General features: G+C 38.9%; 1 protein-coding gene across 2 annotated transcripts in view; it reads left to right on the forward strand.

Annotated features, from left to right (window-relative positions):
• Window positions 1-21,885, forward strand: part of LOC131690562 (protein argonaute-2) — an 87,900-nt gene extending 66,015 nt beyond the window's left edge. The window contains exons 5-13 of one of the 2 annotated variants that reach the window (XM_058976440.1): window positions 6-100; window positions 160-382; window positions 445-690; window positions 755-920; window positions 3,636-3,975; window positions 4,033-4,199; window positions 4,257-4,775; window positions 4,914-5,083; window positions 5,160-21,885. In XM_058976440.1, the coding sequence (XP_058832423.1) occupies window positions 6-100; window positions 160-382; window positions 445-690; window positions 755-920; window positions 3,636-3,975; window positions 4,033-4,199; window positions 4,257-4,775; window positions 4,914-5,083; window positions 5,160-5,298 (2,065 nt within the window). In that variant the 3' untranslated portion in view covers window positions 5,299-21,885. The remainder of the gene's footprint in view (window positions 1-5; window positions 101-159; window positions 383-444; window positions 691-754; window positions 921-3,635; window positions 3,976-4,032; window positions 4,200-4,256; window positions 4,776-4,913; window positions 5,084-5,159) is intronic. The other variant, XM_058976441.1, reaches the window with a different exon arrangement.
• The last annotated feature ends 327 nt before the right edge of the window (window positions 21,886-22,212 follow it).

Raw genomic sequence — 22,212 nt, forward strand, 5'->3', positions numbered from 1 at the left:
TTCAGCTATTATCATCCTCTTGGAGGCGGTCGTGAGGTATGGTTTGGTTTCCATCAGAGTGTTCGTCCATCCCAATGGAAGATGATGTTAAACATTGATGGTAAGTACGAAAACGTTAGTTCCTGAAATAACATTTATGATGTATTGAATGTCTTTCAGTCTCGGCAACTGCGTTCTACAAGGCCCAACCGGTGATTGAGTTCATGTGCGAAGTCTTGGACATAAGGGACATCAATGAGCAACGTAAACCGTTGACCGACTCGCAGCGTGTCAAATTCACCAAGGAAATTAAGGGGCTCAAAATTGAAATCACACACTGCGGTACGATGCGTAGGAAGTATCGCGTCTGCAATGTGACCCGACGTCCAGCACAAATGCAATCGTAAGTTGTTAAGATTGGACTGCAGCTCGTTCCTTGCCGTTAACGAAAACTTTCCGATTTAGGTTTCCACTGCAACTGGAAAACGGTCAGACAGTGGAATGCACCGTTGCCAAGTACTTCCTTGACAAGTATAAGATGAAACTGCGATATCCACATCTACCCTGTCTCCAAGTCGGTCAAGAGCACAAGCACACCTATCTCCCGCTGGAGGTTTGCAATATTGTAGCCGGACAGCGTTGCATTAAGAAGCTCACCGATATGCAGACGTCCACGATGATCAAGGCAACAGCCAGATCGGCTCCGGATCGGTAAGTAGTTCTTCTGCAACGGCAGAATAGTTGTTCAAACTATCATGACGAATTGTCATTTTAGCGAACGCGAAATCAACAACCTCGTGCGTCGGGCTGATTTCAATAATGACGCCTACGTGCAAGAGTTTGGGCTTGCGATTTCCAACAGTATGATGGAGGTGCGTGGTCGTGTGCTGCCACCACCGAAGCTACAGTATGGAGGGCGCGTTTCCAGTATGAGCGGACAAGTAAGTCTATTAAAAGATTCTTTTGACTGTGAAGTGTGCTTTTGTTTACTGAGTGGTATTTTTGCTTTTCTCGATAGAAAGGTATAGCAATCGTTTTTGATTTCATTCGAATGAGAAGGTCGGTTATAGTTAACGATAGCTATGGACACGCATGTTAGTGACAGTGTTTCCTTTCAAACGTTGGATATCGTAAGCGAAGCTTGGGAGATACGGTTGGCCAAGAGACTTTTACTGATTTGATAAACTTGAAAGAGAAACATGAGTAAGCGCCGACATTTCGATTGCTCTATACATTTGGGGCATTCATTGCTTTTTTGTACTTATTAATGAGTTAAGAAGGAAGACGTAAATTTTCTTTAATTATTTCTGTAACCCGCAAGGGTAACAATTTATCATTTGGTGAAAAATTATCAAACTTTACTCATATTTACCGTAAAGTGCAATGTCTTGCAGAACACAATGCTCACCATTGTTCTGTACGGTTCAATTTTCGCAGTAAATTTGGTTTATAAACGTTTTTGTGGGTTCAGTTAAGTAGAATTTTTATTCCCCGGCTAATCGCAAATTACCCAAATACACCATCCACTCTCGCTGTGGCCGACAAGACGAATTAACATTGCTCTACACTACGTATTATTCTCACGCTATTTGACGGGAAGAACAAACCTCTCTCGTGAGTGAGATAGAATTACGATGCCAGTTCTCCCCAATTAACAGTTAAGGACATCAGCAGTACCTGTATAGTATGGCATTTCGTTAGTCTTTGTAAGAAGCAAAGAATTTATTTATTTTTATGGTCACTTAGGGAGGTTCGAACAAAGAAGTAAAGCGCACCTCCAGTGACTAAATGAGACGACAGACTCAAGAATTTTCCGAGGCCGCCATTTATGACACCAAAAACATTCTTCATCAATTCTTATTCTTAAAATGTGGGAAATATGCAGGAGCAAAAACGTCAAACGAAAAAAAAAAACTGGGTGTCTGGGTTACTTGGTATGAAGTCATTTGGCATAAGGTCATTTAGCATAACGGACATTTAGCATAACAGATATTTAGCATAATGGTTATTTGGCACAATTATCATAATTTTGAGAATTTTGAGAACACTGAAAGTTGTTTGGCTTAATTTATTTTATCTCCAGGATCATTAGGCATAACAGTCGTTTGGCATAATTTCTCATTTTGCGTAAAGTGAGGGTCATTTGGCATAACGGGCATTTGGCATAACGGGCATTTGGCATAATTTAATGAAATGATCACACTGGAGGTCATTTGCCATTTTTTATCTACAGGGAAGCAGACATAGTTTTAGACAGTGCAAGAAGTAAGGTCATTCGGCATAATTTTGAGCCGTGCTACTGCCGGAGGTCTAAATTTAATTAGTTTATTTCTTTAAAAAGTAATAAATAACATTTACGTCTAATGTGACTACGCTACATCGATTCAAGTCATATGTTGTCCGACATAGCTGTCGCTCTGTCGGACTTCAACTAATTTATAGCACCTATGTTTGAGTAATCCGGGCAAGCAAGTGGAGAGCCGCGTTCTACGGCGGCCACCTTGCCTCGGTCTCGCTTATGACGTTAACCGCATTACACTTGCTTCGCCCAGGTGCTAGAACAGTGTAGCAACCGATGATTCGATATATGTAAATTCACTCAACAAATTATCGTTTGAGAAACTTGGCGATATCCAGAAATAATAAAGTTAGTTATCGTTTGAATCGAACGGTATATAAATCGGAAGAACAGCTAATGATATAAAGAAGGGCAATAAAGATATTTTTAATTATTGAAACGCTGTTTGGAAAGCTAAAACTCACTGACAATCATAATAATGATAACCAAAACAAAACATACGTCTAGTGGATCGCTGTTCTGGTGTGCCGATGAGAATTAATGAACCGAAACTTGGTTTGGCTTGGCAAGCCAATACAATATGCACTATGTCAAATTCTTCTTAGTGGATAATATTTAGGTTGAAAACTTTTCTCCACTAACGAGAAAATTGTTTTACACCACATTTACGCCTAGAGGACATACAACCTGTTATTGGAGAGGTGTTTCGAGTTCCTCTCATCGGAATCCGACACTAATTTAGTGACAAGACTAACACATGATTATAGCTTAGTGCAGCTTTAACTTTATGGCTCGCTCGCTGATATTTATGCCAAATGTCCGTTATGCCAAATAGCCTACAGAATGATCACCCCTCAAAATTATGCCAAATATCCGGTGTGCGGAATGAGCTATTAGTTGATAATTTTTCAAAATTATGTCAAATGTCCGTTATGCTAAATAACCGTATGCCAAATGGCCCGCTCCCCATTCGCGAACACTGCTAACTTCGATCTCTTCTGCCTACAAAAAATATATGTACTTTAAATTGAGTAAACCTTTTTGTGCAAGAGAGCACTAGTGTGATAATTTAGATTTAACGTTTCGAATATATCTCACCAGCAATGGTAAAAAAAGCAATTTAAAAAATGAACTTCAAAATTTAAATTTAACAGCAAACATGTTTTGCTTGAGAAAACTTCTAAGTTTTTTCCGTGGAGGATTATCTCTTTTACCGCATAAGTAACTGTCCAGCTAGAGCACCGACCTCGACCTTCTCATTCGCCAAACACTCAACCGCACGCTCGCATACACCCTCCTTTAGTTCGTAAGCACCCCAAAAACCTTAGCAAGTGGCACGTTAAAATCAGCGAACAAGTTACCATCTGGTCCACAGAATAAGGTGAGCTTAGCATTACCAAACCAAGGGGTTTGGGACATGCGAGGCAAACAATTTTTCACTGGCGTCGAGATCCGTGTTTGGGCGATTGCCTGCTTTGCACCCCAGCGAACCGTCCGGGAGGATGCTTTGAGGAACTTCACCCAGCAATTGCAGAAGATATCCAACGACGCAGGGATGCCAATTATTGGACAGCCGTGCTTTTGCAAGTACGCAACCGGACCGGATCAGGTGGAACCGATGTTTAGATATCTGAAGAATACCTTCAACCAGCTGCAGCTGGTGGTTGTTGTACTGCCGGGAAAGACACCGGTTTATGGTAAGCTTGAAGAACGGACATTGTCAGCACACTAATTGACGTTAATCTCTTTAACAGCTGAAGTCAAACGCGTTGGAGATACCGTGCTGGGAATGGCAACCCAATGTGTGCAGGCTAAAAATGTCAACAAAACGTCACCGCAAACTCTGTCTAATCTCTGTTTGAAGATCAATGTGAAACTGGGTGGAATAAATTCTATCCTCGTGCCATCTATCAGACCAAAGGTAAATGGCCGCTATTATCATAATTTTCGTTAATTTTATTTTGATTTTTTTAACTAGGTATTTGACGAACCGGTGATTTTCCTGGGAGCAGACGTCACTCATCCTCCTGCCGGTGACAACAAGAAACCCTCTATTGCAGCCGTGGTCGGATCGATGGATGCCCATCCGTCGCGCTATGCTGCGACGGTTCGAGTGCAGCAGCACAGACAGGAAATTATCCAGGAGCTAAGCAGCATGGTACGAGAGCTGCTTATTATGTTCTACAAATCGACGGGAGGTTTCAAACCACACCGAATCATTCTCTACCGGGATGGTGTTTCGGAGGGACAGTTTCCGCATGTGTTGCAGCATGAGCTAACGGCGATTCGTGAAGCTTGCATCAAGCTGGAGTCCGAATACAAGCCGGGCATTACATTTATCGTGGTGCAGAAGCGTCATCACACGCGGCTTTTCTGTGCGGATAAGAAGGAGCAGAGCGGGAAGTCGGGTAACATCCCGGCCGGTACAACGGTAGACGTGGGCATTACACATCCGACTGAGTTCGATTTCTACCTGTGCAGTCACCAGGGTATACAGGTATGTGGAGTTTAAGAACGTCGTATGATGATGCTCAATGTTGACCTTTTGCCTTAAATCATGTTCAATTGACCTTTTGCCTTAAACCGGCAAGATGGCAAGCTCCGATTATTAACCTTTAATTTCTTTTCACATTAGGGCACCAGTCGACCATCGCACTACCATGTCCTGTGGGACGACAATCACTTTGAGTCGGACGAGCTTCAGTGCCTCACGTATCAGCTGTGCCACACATATGTCCGGTGTACCCGTTCGGTATCGATTCCGGCACCCGCCTACTACGCCCATTTGGTGGCATTTAGGGCTAGGTAAGTACCAATTCATCTTCCCCGTTTCGCCCAAGAAATGGCGCGACTAATTCTATGTGTTTCATTTGTGCTGCAGATACCATCTTGTGGAAAAGGAACACGATTCCGGCGAAGGATCTCACCAGAGTGGTTGCTCCGAGGATCGAACTCCCGGTGCAATGGCTCGTGCAATTACCGTACATGCCGATACCAAAAAAGTTATGTACTTTGCTTAAAGGAAGTATTGTTTTATCTGTTCAGTTTATTATTTCTTACTAACTTATATGGAACGTTTTACGATGCGTTTTTTCGTAAGATTTTCAGTAATTGTACATTCTAGTAGTACGCTAGAGAAGCACTATTATGTTGTAAAATCCAGTCCTTAGAGGAAAACAAAAAAGTAGGGACACACCGCATAGCATTGAATGGTGTGTGGCCATAGTCAGGATTAGCAGTTGAAATTATTTAAATAATTATGGAAGGTATTTCTGCTTCGGTTAAGCTATATTTAAATTTGTTCTGGTACTGACGAGTTAGGAGAATCAAACCTCAAGCAAAAGCAAATTATTTACATTCAGTGGACAAACACTCGAGCAATAGCAATGCAAACGTCGTGTATAGGTTCGATTCAATGAAAGTTCTTTTCTTTCTAATGTTATTTGTCACTATGATATGGCAACTCTTTGCAGTTTTGTAGGTTATATTTACTTATTTACTAGGCAACACGTACACGCAAACACCAAGGAAGGTTTCTTTAAAAATTAGTTTACTTTTGCTCAAAGACGTATCACATCTTATAGGTTTCGAATGGCTTTAATCCAAAAAGAAAACAAAAAATTTCAAGCTTCCAATTTAGTTTTAAACTAGTGTACGGCTATAATAGTGAAGGCACCTTTTTCACAAATGTGTATCAATCAGCTTTTAAGTTCTGAGGCTTTCCGACGTGAAGTTTCACAATGGTTAACACTTATTATCATTACTTAGCGTTTTATATCGAACTTTTAAATTTCTGGTTCGTTAGTTTATTGTATTTTTTTCTCTCAAATTGAAATGTGCGGAAGAAAAAAAAAAACTAGGAAACAAATTATTTCCAATAAAGAATACACACTAACAGCTTTAAAATAAATCTCTTACGGAAACTGTATAAACAAAGGAACACTTTTTAGGGAACAATCTCACCCAGATGCAATAGAATAAATTTTAGACATTCCTCAAATCAGACAATCGCGCATGTCGAAAGCTGTAGTAAGCAGCCAACTATCTCCGACGTCTGGTAGAGCAAATTAACAAGAAGCAAAGAGAACGCAAACTATTTCATCTGTTTTTTTGTTGTTAATGTGTTTTATTTTTAATCGAAAGCGAAGCAAGAAAAAGTAAACAAAGTACTCAAGCAGTTTAACTTATGGAAGCGACAACAAGCATGTAACAAGAAATCAAACAAGGGAGTAATTTTATAAGTAGTTAAAATCTATTAATTTCTTATTGCTCGGAGGGGAACAGAAATGGGGGACATAAGCTATTATTAATTATTTTTTCTGTTCTGCCGAAGAGCAAGGGAGGAGAAGAAGAAGAAGAAAGAAGCCAATCCCAAGTGAGAGCCCTAGTGGGAACTTAATGCTAAATGCTCCTTGCGCAAAGAAAACTGAACGAAGCCAACCACTAAACTTCAAATATGGGAAAACAATTATTCGATAGTAAGCATAGTAGTAGTTGTACGCTAATAGCTAGTTAGTAAGTCGGTCACAAAAAATGAGGAAATAATAACTCTTACACCGTTATTGTATAGGATAAATAAAACAAGCATCTTCTGATAGAAGTAAATCTCTAAATGTTTATAAATAGCATCAACCATAATAAAAGACGGTAAGCCACATCAAACTCCATACACAACCACTGATTTATCAATCATAGCAACCGGATCAAATCAATGTGGACGAATAGTCTAATAGAACAAGTGGAGGCAATACACAACACTACACACGGAAATAACATATTAGTTTATAAGAATTTTAACAAAGTCAAATATTAACTCTGTAGGGTGAACAATGGGAGATGTGAACAAAGCAAAACAGCAACAACATAGTAAACAACATTCGAATACAAAAATTGGGAAACTTGATCAGAGCGTTGTAAAAAAATGCAAGTATTGAATACACAGCACATATACACGAAAATCACATTTGATTACACCAACATTGGATGTTTTTATTTGGAGTTTTTAGCAAGAATAGGAAATGTGGAGAAAATACCAAAGTAAACGAAAGGACGAGATAATTAAGCGGATAGTGTTTGATAGGATGCGATCCTCAAGTTTTGAATGGTACAGTTCGCCTACATAGTCTTCTCATATCAGTTAACAATCGAAATACCTACTGGCGGGAAGTGTTAGTGTATTGCTCTATTTATGCGATTTCTTACACACTTTTTGCGACGTTATATGTTATACGTTAAAAAGATAAACATGATTGTCGTACGTAGAGTCCTTCGCTTTATCGAAAGGGTAAATTTTAATAGTTGTTTCTGTGTTCCATTAGGATGACACTATTCACGATTAGCTAAAATTTGAACGGTAATTTCAATCGTAAATGCATCATTAAAAATTATAAGCGTTCACCGTGCTTCTACCCTCCATTAATGATGTAGAACGGATTACCGATGTTACTGATTGATTTACTTCTCTATCCCTGCCAGACCTAATCGTCGGATTCAATGTTTCTGATTATAGGCTCTTGCGGCACCAAAATCGTTGCACGAGTTTTAACATTCCGAATTATTCTACACAACGATGAATATGTCACGATCATGTGCCTGCGATAGCTAAAACTGACGGCTTTATTCTGCGCGGCGTGTGACGTGAGGTGACTACACTCACCTCACTTTACGTGACTTTTTTCACCCTATTCTGAAAGTCGACTCGAGTGAGGTGAGATTTACCATTGCGGTTAAATGGGCGTCTCACGTCACCCGAAGTGACTCTTCAGAATAGGGATCTTTATGAGTGTGCGGGTTAAGACATACGGCCTTATTCTGCGCGGCGTGTGACGTGAGGTGACTAAACTCACCTCACTTTACGTGACTTTTTTCACCCTATTCTGAAAGTCGACTCAAGTGAGGTGAGATTTACCATTGCGCTTAAATGGGCGTCTCACGTCACCCGAAGTGACTCTTCAGAATTGGGTGAGAAAAGTCACTTAGAGTGAGGTGAGATTAGTCGTCTCACGTCACACGCCGCGCAGAATAGGGCCGATATTCTGATGCAGATTAGTACCGTGAGTTAATATCTCAGTCTTTTTTCAATTTTTTGGTCCAAAACTATTGGAAAAAACATTTTTTAGTTTGTTTCCTTTTAGGACAATAACACATCCAAACTCATGCGACTTGCACGACTCTATAGGTTGCCTTATCAGATCTACCATAGTTTGCAGATGAAACTTGGGATGGCAGGCTGCTAGCGGATTGACAAAGTACCAGATCATGCTGTGTGGGGTGCTGTCCCGGTTAACAATGAGGCGAACGAGATATTTGCAGATACGTCATTTAGTAGGACAACTGTCAGTTTGCTGGTTGAATTTAATTTGGTTTTTTTAAATTTAAAAATCATAAAAGAATTATTAAGGTTTAAGAATGATATGAGTGTACTCGTAAGGACACCCGCTATTAATACATAAGAAAAACTGGCACAATTTTTGCAAATTAAAGATCCCTATTGGGTGAGAAAAGTCACTTAGAGTGAGGTGGGATTAGTCGTCTCACGTCACACGCCGCGCAGAATAGGGCCGTGTGTATCTGATTTTTAACTGCATTCAATGGTCTAATCGCATGAAATATAAAATTTCCAAAAAGAGGAGTCTGCAGTATAGAAATGCAATTGAATAAGGCTAGATTCGATTGAAGAATTGCTTTTGAATAAACCCTAAATTCCCTTACTTTCTTCATTGAACACATTTTACGTCACGTTCTAGTTCACTCTTTCTCCTCCATATGCTAGAATCTTTGACCGGTATCTCGCTAATTACACGAGCTTTCAAAGCGTCAATATGGTGTCACACAGTTTCTTCTTCTCACAATAACAAAATATATAACAAAATATACTGCACTTTTCGCTTAGTAACTGGAAGTAGGCACCAACGTTTCTTGAGCGTGCTTTGAATACAGACTTGTATCAGGAATCAGAATATATTGGCTCCAATGGCACGTTCCCCGTTTGTAGAAAGGGAATTTGGGCCTGACCGTGTCTTATTCTGATTTTCTAAGCGGAAAGAAAGGAGAAGGGGAAGGGAGGAAGTTGAATTGGAAGGGTGGGAAAAAATAGCGGATTTATAAACAATCTCGCGCAACAGCTCGCAGCGGACAACTCAACAAACAAAAAAACTGAAATTTTCCCTTGATCGGACGACTGTTCTGCACAGTATAGACTATTATAGTGATTAAAAGTTTAAATTTTAGGTATTTTGGTCATTTTTCAAATAAAGTACTCTTTTTAGCAGTAAGTGCGTTAATAACATTGTATAATGAGATTTTTAAATACCATGTCAATGTGTTAATGCAAGACTGAGGTTAAATCGAGTGGAATTTATGACAAATGACATTAAATTAGGTGGACAAATGACATTAAATTAGGTGGATAATGTGCGTGTCTTTTTTCGGACACATATTTTTTCTAGTTAGGGGAAACTTTGCCACTGCCACCACTATTCAGGTTATCTTTTGTGGCCCCTGTTTGCTCTACATGTTACAAATTGCCCGAATCCAATGCAGTTGGAATCGAGTTGTTTGTTTGTCCACATGTGTCGTCCCAACCAGGAAGTACATTATTAATGTACCTAAGTATCCGTTTGGGACGGTTATGCCATACCTCGTGAGGCGTCATAAGATGGCTTCTGAAGTATCGCTCCCCTCGAAAAAATAGTTCTGTACGATGGCAGAGAATATGTTCCGAGCTCTCGGGCTCGTAGTGACAGAATCAACAAATGTCATCTTGACTTTTGCCATTTTTTCAGATGAGACCGTCATGTAAATAAACCTCTGATTATACGTAAATCTTTTCTTTTTAGATTCATTAGTTTTTTGGCTCTCGTTGTATCTGGATGTATGAATTTCTTTGCTTGTCGAGCACTTTCTACGTTACGCCAGTCGTTTATTAATTTATTAATAGTGTTCTAGTTTGATGACACAGTTAGATATACCTAGAAATGGTTCTGGTTCAACAAACATGTTTGATACACCACGCCTGGCTAATTCGTCGGCCACTTCGTTACCATCGATTCCTTGGTGGCCAGGTACCCAGAATATCATTAATTTATTCCGAGTTGCCACTTATTGTAAAGATGTGATGTACTCCCAGACCAGGGGTGGCATTGCGCATCTCGAAACGAAAGGTTTATTGTATTCAAGCTTGTATTAAAAAGTCGATTCGAAATGGCTCCATAATCGGCCCTATTCTGCGCGGCGTGTGACGTGAGACGACTAATCTCACCTCACTCTACGTGACGTGCGACGCCCATTTAACCGCAATGGAGAATCTCACCTCACCCGAGTCGACTCTTAGAATCGAGCGAAAAAAGTCACGTAAAGTGAGGTGAGTTTAGTCACCTCACGTCACACGCCGCGCAGAATAAGGCCGAATGTCGCCCCAGTTTGGACTCACTTTTCGACGACCTTAATGACAACAGTGCTGCTTGGTTTTCCGAGAAGATTTTTGCGTGTCTGTAGTTTCGTGTATATTGCATATACCTCTGCCTGGAAAAGTGTAGGCCACATTCCCATTGATATCGCTTCTTTAATTCTTGGTCCGTAGACTCCCGAGCTAATCAGCTCACCCATTTTAGAACCATCCGTATAGAATGATATTGTACCTTGTGGTAGTATGAGACCCCCTACATCCCACATCTAACGTCCACTATGTGGACCTCAAACTTCGGTTTAGCCTCCATTTTATCTTGAACTGTAGTCAAGACAGGGTTTAGTTTAAGTTCCTTTATTATACTCAGGTGACCATTTAAATTCCTATCAAATAGTAGTTTACCCTTTAGCACTCAGAGAGCCAAGTCTCGCCTCCCTCATAACATGTTTGTGCAATGAAGGTAGATAAAGCATGTTGATTTCATAGCGCCTGTGATAGAGAGGCAGGCTAGCCTATGAACTTTAGTTAGTTTAGTTTGGGCGGTCTTTTGCTTAACTTTGGGCCACCACACAATGGAGGAATAAGTTAATCGTGGTCTTGCGATGGTTGTGTAGGACCAGTAAGCCAACCTCGGTTTGAGACCCCAAGTTTTCCCGAAGAGTTTACTGCACGCCCACAGTGCTGTTGATGCTTTATTAACGGCGTATGTCAGGTGCGAGTTCCAATTCAGTTTTTTGTTTAGGTTAACACCTAGATGTTTCGCTTTTTCTGCGTAGTTGATTGTAGTTCCACTGAGCGTTGGGGGATCCAAGTTCAGTTTTTTCATATTGGAAAACGGTACAATAACCGTTTTTGCAGGGTTCACATTGAGTCCCTTTTTGAAACACCATGTCATGATGAACTTCAGGGCTAATTGAATCCGATCACTTAGTACAGATTCATGTTTTCCCCTCACAATTAGGATGGTGTCATCTGCATATCCAACAATCTCGAAGCCCATTTCAGTCAGATCATTGAGAAGATCATCGACCACTAGCGACCAGAGCAGTTGTGATAGCACGCCTCTCTGACAGTGCTACGAAATTTCAAAATCAGTTACCTATTTCTGCTTGCATTTACCGAAACCGACATTCAGATTCACCGGCTCCCTCATTCATTCACTTTCCAACTGACTGAAATTTCATGCAGAATCGAACGCTTGAGTGCAGATGAAATATAAATTCATTCATCAACCAAAGCATTCATTTGTTATTAAGTCGACAGTTTGAAGGCAGAAGTTAGCATCTTCTACATTTTCGAGCATAAGTGAAATGCGTAATCTATATCTGGTGCACTCTTGCTCAATAATCCCTCTCAGAGCAAGCATAGAAATAAAATTCACTTTTGGGGTTTTCGATTGATTGACACCGGTGTAGTGGAGTGCACTGAAACTGCACCGTTTTTGCACTTTCTAGCAGAAGTGCAGAAAACTGGGTATGTTCCATTGACACTTCTGCTAGAAAGTGCAAAACCAGTGCAATCCACTACACCGGTGTCAATCAATCGAAAATCCCATTTGCTTCTGAAATCGAACATGTCCGAACCAGACTGCGCTGCGCCGGGAGAACGAATGGCGAGGGAAACGAACCAAACATTTCATTCATCGCAGCGGGCATGAATTGAATTTCGTTTTCTTTCAAGTTCACGCAGGGATATCAAATTTTTTCAGCTCTGCTCCCTGGGGACAGCCTCTTTTGGCTGTTATAGTTGCTTTCGTGTCTCCCAACGTTGCTGTGATCTCTCGACTCCTGAGCATTGCAAGAATCCATTCCCCTATCGATTTTTCCACTCCTCTTTTTGCTAGTGCCTTGCGAATTTATATGTAGGACGTATTATCAAAAGCACCCCGACGTCTAGAATTCGGCCACATATAATACATATGTGTCTTATTTCGTATTTACATATATATATATCCTAGACGTCAAATAAATCAATAAGGGCGGTTGCTGACAACTATATCTTGTGATTCGGGTCGAAAATCCTATGAAACGATTCGAACGTTACCGGCACGGCTCATACGCACGATATTACCCAGCGATTCGTCATTTCGCTTCTGTTGCATTATCATCGCTTGCACCTACGAACGGGAAAATTTTTCCCGTACGGACAGACGAACGTTCCTCTTCCGTGGCTCATGTCAAATCGTCGCTGTTGTGCTATCTTATGACAAGCGCCATTTAGCACATTTCGAGAAAAACGATTTTTAAAGTTTGAGATTGAATATCTTGAAACTTATAAATGGTATAAACAATCCAAAGAAGACAATGGATGCTTCTATCTGTTCTGCATTAATCTCTCAAATATTACGAAGATCGGTTGACTATGTTGCGAGTTTTTACTATGAATCAGAGTTTTTAATAGTAGAGTTGCGTAAAGAGGATTGGCAACATTGGACCAATCATTGGTCTTTTTTAAATTTTGGCAACCTTTTATTTTTGGTTAAATTTCAAATGACTTCTCTCGAACGCTTCAGTTAGTTACTTTGTGCATTTAAAAATTTAAAATTAAGTGTTTAGTTTTATTTTGTAAAAATCAGTACGATAAATAACATCGTATAAAGAATATAAGCTTTTTCCGGTTCACAACTGATCCGCAACTAAGAACGAAATGCATTGATTTTTGCCGCTTGCCGTCTGATTGGGGTGTGACAAAAAATAGTCGAATTTGCAGCGTATGATAAATTTGAATAAGTACATATGTATAAATGGAATGCGTCAAAGTTTTAGCTGCACTTTAACTATGAGAAATGCCTTCATATTTCCACTGTCGGTGGAAGATTATTAACACTACCCAGAGCTGTTCCGGTGTTTGAAATAGTGCCAAATTTGAATATCAGTGAACATATGTTTTTTTTAATAATTGCCATTAAGTGAAATATTCCTGGTTTTGTATAATGTTAATATTACATCATTGAATTTTCTCATAATTATAATCACATAATAACGATACTCCCCACGCATTCCAGCATTGTTATTCTTCGTGTCCGATAGGTAGACATTTTGAGTGTTCAATAGGTAGATTTGCTTCAGTCTTTGCGCAACTATTCTTTATAAACTGTGCTATGAATGTAAACAAAAGTCGCACTCACACGTGTCATAGGCGTGTATTGATGACAAAATTTGTATGACGTGTCATAATCGTGCATGGAAAATATTCCATAGAAAAAAATCATCACTTTTTAACTTTTATTCATATCTTTGAGTTCATATGGTCTAGAAACATTCGGTGAAATGCATTTTAAAGGAAATGAGTCAGGGAATCTAGAAAAAATGGTTATTCTTGATTACAGTGTTGCCAAACATATTTTATTTCCAGTTCAAAACTAAAACTGTGTTTTTCTCACAACTCGTATAATTTTCTTTCGAAAATGTTTATGCTATTGTGTTCCTCAGACATTTTCACACATAAAACCGTCTAAAACTTCAATATAACTTGAGCCAATCCCTAGATATAGTGATTTGAAGCAAAAAACTAACAATTTCTCATCATGTTTCTAGCTATATCTAAGTAACCAAGTAGAATTTCAAAATTCTGAAAACGCCAATTTGTAGAGATTTTTCAAACAAGTAATGTGGCATATCTAACTCAGTTTACCCCAAAATGGCGTTTGTCATAAGATAGCACAACAGCGACGAAATGAGAAATGATACCGAGGGTCTGTCTCAAAGGGAAGAAGAGCGTATCCAAAACAGAATTTGATTTGACAAACATAAAACAGATTCAAGATAATCTGCCTAAGGTATATGCATGAGTGTATAATAATATTATTGGTGGCGATGACCCTGGAAACCCCAAGAGGGCTGAAAGAACTATTTTATTTATTCAGATAAATCTCGTTTTTCATGCCAAATTCTACCAGCAGCAGCAATGATCTTACTCATCCTGTGTACAGAGTAGGCATGGCCATGAAGTATAGTATGACGCTTATGAGTGTGAAGATGAGGTCTGTGTTAGGAGAAGTCTTGCGCAAGCTTATGAAAATTGTATTTGTTTTACCATTTTTTGCAGATTCACGAATTTTTCAATATTGTACTATTGAAACACACAAAAAATTGATAACATTTTTTACATGCAGTTATCTGAATCGATTGGTGTTCGAATTATGATCCATCCATCAATCCAAAATTTATAAAACGTAAGCAAAAATTTTGTCTGTTTTCCCACATTTTTACAATACGGATTTTTCAATGATATACAGTTGAAATACCAAAAAAAAGATTTTAAGTCGATTTTTAAGTTTTCTACATTTATTACTCTATAACAGTGCTACAGTCGTTAAAACTTATGCGGGTCGAATTTCAAATTTTAGTTTTACACCTAGCCCAACCCTATAAAGTCGAGTAAAGTATTTTCAATGCTAAAATGCCTCAGCAGAAATTTTTAAAACGAAACCACACTGTTGAAACTTCAAAAAGCGTCATTCAATTAAAATACATTTTTTGTGGGTCTTGTCTCGTTTAAAGCACAGAAAAATCACAAGCAAGGGGACAGGATACATATATGAGCAACTATTTCACATTTCAGCTAAACGGACTGTACGTTGATTTAGAGAACCAGAGAACGCGCCCTATTCTCACAGTCACGTCACCTAGTGACTAGAAGAAAATTTCCTTCTAGTCACCAAGTGACGTGACTGTGAGAATGGGGCCCCAATCTAGGGAAATTAAATGCATTTATTTCCATCAAAATAGAAATTCATAATGTATTTTGCGTTGCGTGCAATCCCGAGCAAAGTCCAACATCAAAATTACAGCAAATAGACAACATATTTTGATATCAAGCATCAAATTGAAATCTTATTTTGATATCAGTTTAAACTGTTTCAGATATGACATCATATTTTGCTCTCATTTTGATGTGCTTACATTTTTAGAAAAAATTGTTTGTTTCTATTTCTTTGACAAACATCAAATTGGTTACTTATTTTGTTTTCAATGAAATATTTCACCATCTCAATGAGTTTTCAATTTGCTTTCACTGATAGCATAAATAGTTTTATGTTTGATGTCAATTTTTCTGCTTTCGATTTTGATCTTTTAACCGTTAAAACGACCAAAATGATAACAACCTGAGCAATCATTCCCTACTACATCACAACATCGAGTTGAGTTCTCAATTTGTTATCAGACTCTGCTCGGGATGTTTTTGCGTTGCGTGCAATGTTGTTTTGCGTTGCGTGTAAGACGTCAAAACCCTACAGAAAAACTAGCCCTACATTTAACAAAACGTCGAACAAAGTGGATCAGCGTAGGACGTTTGTTAAACAAACTTTTTTGCGAGGCAGTGCAAAGCTGATGCAAAAATGGAAATTAAATCCTTTTTTTTAATTTGATGCAAATTTGTTATACATTCTTAGAGTGATCTGCCCCTAGGCCCCAATTCTTTATGTGACGAAAATAGTCGCCCGGGTTTTTCGTTGTTTTTGACCAGAAATGCAATTTTAGTTGGCGGATGCCTTCTTTTCTTTCTTTTTTGACAGCAGAACGACCTGGATATTAGCGAAGACTACATATTACGAAGACTGATATCTCTTTCCTTCCCCCATACAAACGAGAAGCGACAGAGGTTACAGCGCCTCTATTGGAGGAAGGTAGGAAGCTTTATGTAAAAGTGTATATGTGTGTGTGCATCACTATGGGAAGTACCACCTTTACCCGCAAGTGGCGTTGCTGTTACTGTCTCCAGATTCTGGACAGAGTTGCCAGTCTTCTTGATATGCAGTCTTCGATATTAGGCAGTTCGTCCGCATTTTTTTCGACAGGGATAACACTGATGCCATTCAGGGATGCCATATGGAAATCTGTGCTTCAGCAAAAAAAATCTGTATTATGTATTAAAAAAAAATCATGAAAATGGCAAAAATTCGTCATGTATGAAAAAGAATCTGTGACCAAAAATTGGTCAATAAATCTGTGACATTACAGAAAAATCAGTGATCCTGATGGTATCTTCTTCTTAATTATTTTTTGTATTTGAATCCGTTTTGATTTACATTTTAAGTGATTTGGCCACTTGGCTCTGCATCTTAATTTTAGTCTATATAATATATACTTATGTTTATGGACTTCCAAACGGCTTGACAGATTGCCGTAAAAATTTATACATAGTAGGCATATGTTATGGAGCGTGTTTGTGTGCTCTATTGGTTGGGTAATATCTGCCCGCCAAATTGCGCCTCGGAACAAATTGTGTTTTCCTTCTATTTCGTTGAAAGTCTCAGCAACGCACGATGGGTATTAGCTAGTTACATATATTTTCTTCTCTTTGTTTTCTTAGCCCTTTTTTGTAATGTTTAATCATTTGTTGAGTTTTTGGAAGTTTTGAATCATCTTCGAGATCTTATTAAGAATGTGCTGAAGCTTCAGTTTGTGTGTCTGGCCACAGCCCTACCATACAGGGACCGCGTATTCTATGGCAAGGCAGATGATTTGTTTATAGGCAGTCATCTGGTTCCCCAGGCTCAATTTAGGTATTCTAAATATCGGCGGGTACAGAGATCGGATGAATATGTGACATTCGATGATAATTTTGTTAACATAAGACATGAAAATCAGATGTCTGTCGAGAGTCATTCCTAGAGGTTAGATAGAACAAGTCTTGGCGAATTCGAATGTGGGAATGTGGCAGCTCGTGAAATATTTAGTCAGGGCATCCAGGCCCATCTGTAATTTGTTCTTCAGATCCTTGTAGAGGATTGCTGTGACAGGACTCCATCTCCCAGCAGGGGTGGGATGTCAGAAGTGAAGATGTTATACAGAATGGGCCTACGGATACTTCTCTGGGGCACATCTGCAGTGATGATTTTTTTCTGAAAGAACATTTTTCTGGGACACCTGGAACGCTCTTTCTGAAAGACAATTTTTGATGATCTTGATAAGATACGTTGGAAAATTTTATCGATGCAGCTTAAACACAATCCACACATTGTCGAACGCCTTCTTTAGAATTCCCATTGCCGTCGCTTTAGAAACTGACTTGTTCCGCTGGATGATGTTGGTAACGCTGGTGAGTTGATGGATGGTGGATCTTCCTTTACGAAACCCAAACTATTCCTCAAGGAAAACACTACGCTCGTTGACAAAGGACAGAGCGCGTCTTTGGATTGACTTCTCAAACAATTTGGAGAGGGCAGGGAGCAAGCCGGTGAGTTAATAACTTTTAGGAATAGAAGGATCTTACCCCGATTTTAGTACTGGGATAACTTTAGCTAACTTCCACGCTGAAGGGAAGTAACAAAACTTTCAGCACCGATTAAAGATTTTACCTAAGATGGCAAATGAGCTGGATGTTCTGATAAAAGCCATCAACTCATCCGCAGTGTCTCTTGTTTCCTCAGGGATCAGACTGTCTGATCGATCAATCTCGGCCATGCCCTCAGCAATGGCCCTGTCATATGGACTATCTATGCTTTGATCGTTGATGTTGGTGATGAAAAGATCCAGCATTGATCCGACTCCGTTGTGGGAGTAGAAGGTTGGAAAGTCTGGAGAAAGGATGTTGTAGTGACCTAGGAGGTCATCGCCGAGAATGACGCCTTTGCGATTCCTCCTGCTGTTTCTCTACAACTCATGCTTATCGTTCAGATCACCGGCAATGATATACTTGGAGTGTCGCCTAGTCAGGTTAATGATGTCGTTTTTCCAAACCCTTGCTGAACCATCACGTTCATTTACCAGCCTTAGACAATAGAGCGCAATGAACATAAGAACCAGTTATGTATGCAACTATGCTACTCTACAACAATAATTCACATAACATCTTGCCATTGCTTGGTTTGACAGAATTTCAAACAGCAATGTATGTTTTTAATGCTTTGCATAACCCAATAGCGCATAATAATTTACACTTCACCACAGGCACTCGTGTGTATAGAACCAGGCAAGCCAATAATTTACAACGCTCCAGGGCCTCCACAAACCTTGGTCAAAAACGTATTTCATTTATCGGGCCAACGGTCTGTAATCGGCTTCCTACTGAATAACCACATATAACAAATCGCATCCAATTCGAAACAAGGCTGAAACATTTAAAAGAAATAAAACTAGAGAATTTTTAATATAGATTTAGTTATTCACCAAAAAGTTTTCTTTATGTGCATTATTTTAATAATAATTATACCTACTAGAATTTAGAAAAAAATACTTTCTGTGACTATCATAAATACTATAGCGGGCCCCTTAAAAGGAACATCGTTCCACTGGGTGCTCGATGCAGTTATTTTTCTTGCATTTAAGGTTGCACAGAGAATGTACAAAATTCGCAAACGAAAAAAGCAGTTTTTTTCCACACCGTATGTCAGATCTTCATAAAAATCAATCAGCAGTACTGTAACAACATTCTACACACGCTGATTGATTTTTATGAAGATCTGACATACGGTGTGGAAAAAAACTGCTTTTTTCCTTTGCGAATTTTGCGCATTCTCTGTGCAACATTAACTCTAATATCTTTATTGTGCCGGTTATTTGTGTTGCCTTTTTTGTCGCTGAGAACTGATGTGTCCACTACCAGAAGGCTCTCTGTGCGAGCCTTTTGGTGTGGGGGTGAGAGGTGGGCCATTTAAATAAAAAACATGATAGCGCCTATGGTTGTTTCGACTTTGATGCCCGTATCTTCAATGATGGCCAGCGAAAATCAGGATGCATTTTGAACATAAGTATTTAATGAACCAGGCTTGTTTTTTGCTCACACAATGAGCCACAAAGAGCGAAATACACCGATTAAAAATAGAGCAGCACAAAACACTGCGATGTGCAGAACGACCGCACAAAGAGAAACTTGAAAACGATAAAGAGTAAGATCTGTGCACCAAGAGCTGCACAATTTCGTTCAAAGAGTCACCTTGAAGAGCCACTTTTTTGTGCCTCCCCTCACTGGAAAGCAGGTAGGAAGGCGAATCAAACTACAATTCAGGCCGCCATCTTGGATTTCAAAATGACACCAACCATCAATTTTCGCATTGTTCTAATCACTACATTTCAAATGACACCCATATTGATGGTGGTTTTCAGTGTTTTGCGGTAACTGAAAGCCACCATCTTGGATTTCAAAATGGCGTCAATCATCAATTTTCGCCATCTAATCATCTTTCAAATAACACGCATGATGGTTTTCAGTGTTTGTTGGTAACCCGAAGCCGTCATCTAGGATTACAAAATAGAGCGCTAATCATCAAATTTCGCGTTCTACTAATCACTAAATTTCAAATAACACCCATATTGATGGTAGTTTTCAGTGTTTTGCAGTAAACTGGAAGCCGCCGTCTTGGATTTCAAAATGGCGCCAAACATGAATTTTCTACTAATCACTACCTTTCAAATGATATCCTCATTGATGGTGGTTTTAAGTGTTTTTTGGTAAACGGGAAGCCACAATAATGGATTTCAAAATTGCGCCACTTATCAATTTTCAGCTTCTACTAATCATTACCTTTTATATGACACCAATATTGATGGCTGCTTTCAATGTTTTGTGGTAACCAGGGGGGTGTCACTCCTGTCATCCGCTATTGAGATATACATACTTTGACAGTAGTCAACATATTTTGGACCTACCCGCTTCTAGGCCCATGTCGCCTGTGCAATAGCATTGGGTTGTTTTGATTTTAACAAAGACAGATGTTGGCTAGGACAAAATGGCTCCTAGCAGGGGGCTGGTGGTAACCGTTAACTGCCATCTTGGATTTCAAAATGGCCCCAATCGTCAATTTTCACTTTCTACTGCGAGTTAATGGCAAAACCAAAAAGCATCCAAATTTTTGCTTAAGTTTATTTGTCCTCTGCAAAAGTAAATGTTTTTTCAAAAGCTATCCAATTTGGTAATCTATAAACCTCCAACGAATAAACACAGATATTTACTTTATCGATAATTATGAACAAACCTGTGGATCGCATCAGTCAATAATACGTATTCTAAGCTGAAATATCTCCTCCATCATTTTTTCGATGCTTCTGATTTTTTAAACATTTGCTTCTCATTTTTCGGGTCTAATCCCAATTTCATCACATGCTAGCTAAGGTTTCAATGTGCCAAGTGGCAGCCAAATTACCCACAACACTTTCGCGAAATTTCGCCCTGACACATTCTCTATTGAATTCGAATAGTAAAAACAAATCAATTAACAGAAAAAATGGAAACATCCCACACCAAGCTATATGCACGCACGGAAACGGCAAAACTAAAACAATGACAAATATCTCAACTGATGAGGGTGGTACATATATCTTTAGCGTGTAAGATGATGTCTATATTAAGGATGGAACATAAATAAATAAAATCTAATAAAAAACGAGAAACAAGAACCGGGAAATTTCTATTCAATGTTAGATTGTACCTTTTTGTAATTTATTAAAACTAAACAACAAGTGAGCAAGCAGCAAGACGAAGTAAAATTTATTATATTTCTAGTATTAGGCGATAAACTTGAGAAGTTTAACACGAATCAAAGATATCAAACAACCTATATATAATAATAGAAGAAAGGTAATAGGGTTGGAGAGAATTGATTCACGAAGATAAATAGATTAAGAACTATCTGAATCAATTATCGTCGAACCGAGGAATAACGATCAACAAACAAGGGATTTTCACCGCGATAGTAGAAAAGTAAGCATTTGATGGCTAGTGGCATGAACGTACAGGCGAGGTTGGCGCATGTTTCCCAGCAGCTGAAACTGTCTGGGATGAAGTGATTTAAAACCAATACATTGCAACTGGAAACACAAACAGCCGAGTGTGAAACTTATGCTTGGAATTATTTTATTGGAAATATTTAGTTAAACTAATTTGTAAGACCTAGCAAAAGCGAGAAGGAAATTCAGCATACCATTTGTTCACGAACAAAGCAAAAACAAACACCATCGAAGCCAATTGAACGTACGCATAATTGATCTTCATTATAGTTGAAAAATAGAGTAAAGCATTGATTAGATATTTTTGTGTTAGCATTAAACATCAATCACACAAACTCGTCCGTAGGTTTCTGTTCTGATACTAAGGTATTTATTTTGCTAATACATTGAATTCTGGTAAACTATATAACTGCACCTATCAAACTTCCATACTTATTTGTTGGATTTCTTTTCACGTTAAGGCAAACAAAAAAAGTGAAGGAAAAATGTAAGCATGTAGAATATAATAAACTGTTTCAAGTTTAGATTAATTGTAGAAGAATTTATTTTGATTTGGACGTTGGTGGATATCACGAATTTTTGCAATCTTGTTGGCGTTATGCTGGATGTTTGGTTCTTGGTTAGGAATCTCTCAAAGGGCGATAGAGTATAATATTTGGAAAAAACACCGTTCTAAAGGGTGTCCCACATCAAATTGCATTACGGGAAAAATGCCTTGACAATAACCCATTGGGTATTTTCTCTTGAAAATTTAGGCAGAAGTAGTTTATATTGTTTACACTGTATTTTTTTCGCTGTTTATGGTTGGGGTCCACTAGGAGGTTGATAACAGTCTATTATCTTTCTCTGGACAGAAC

Source organism: Topomyia yanbarensis, chromosome 3 (assembly GCF_030247195.1).
Source record: "Topomyia yanbarensis strain Yona2022 chromosome 3, ASM3024719v1, whole genome shotgun sequence".
NCBI lineage: Eukaryota > Metazoa > Arthropoda > Insecta > Diptera > Culicidae > Topomyia > Topomyia yanbarensis.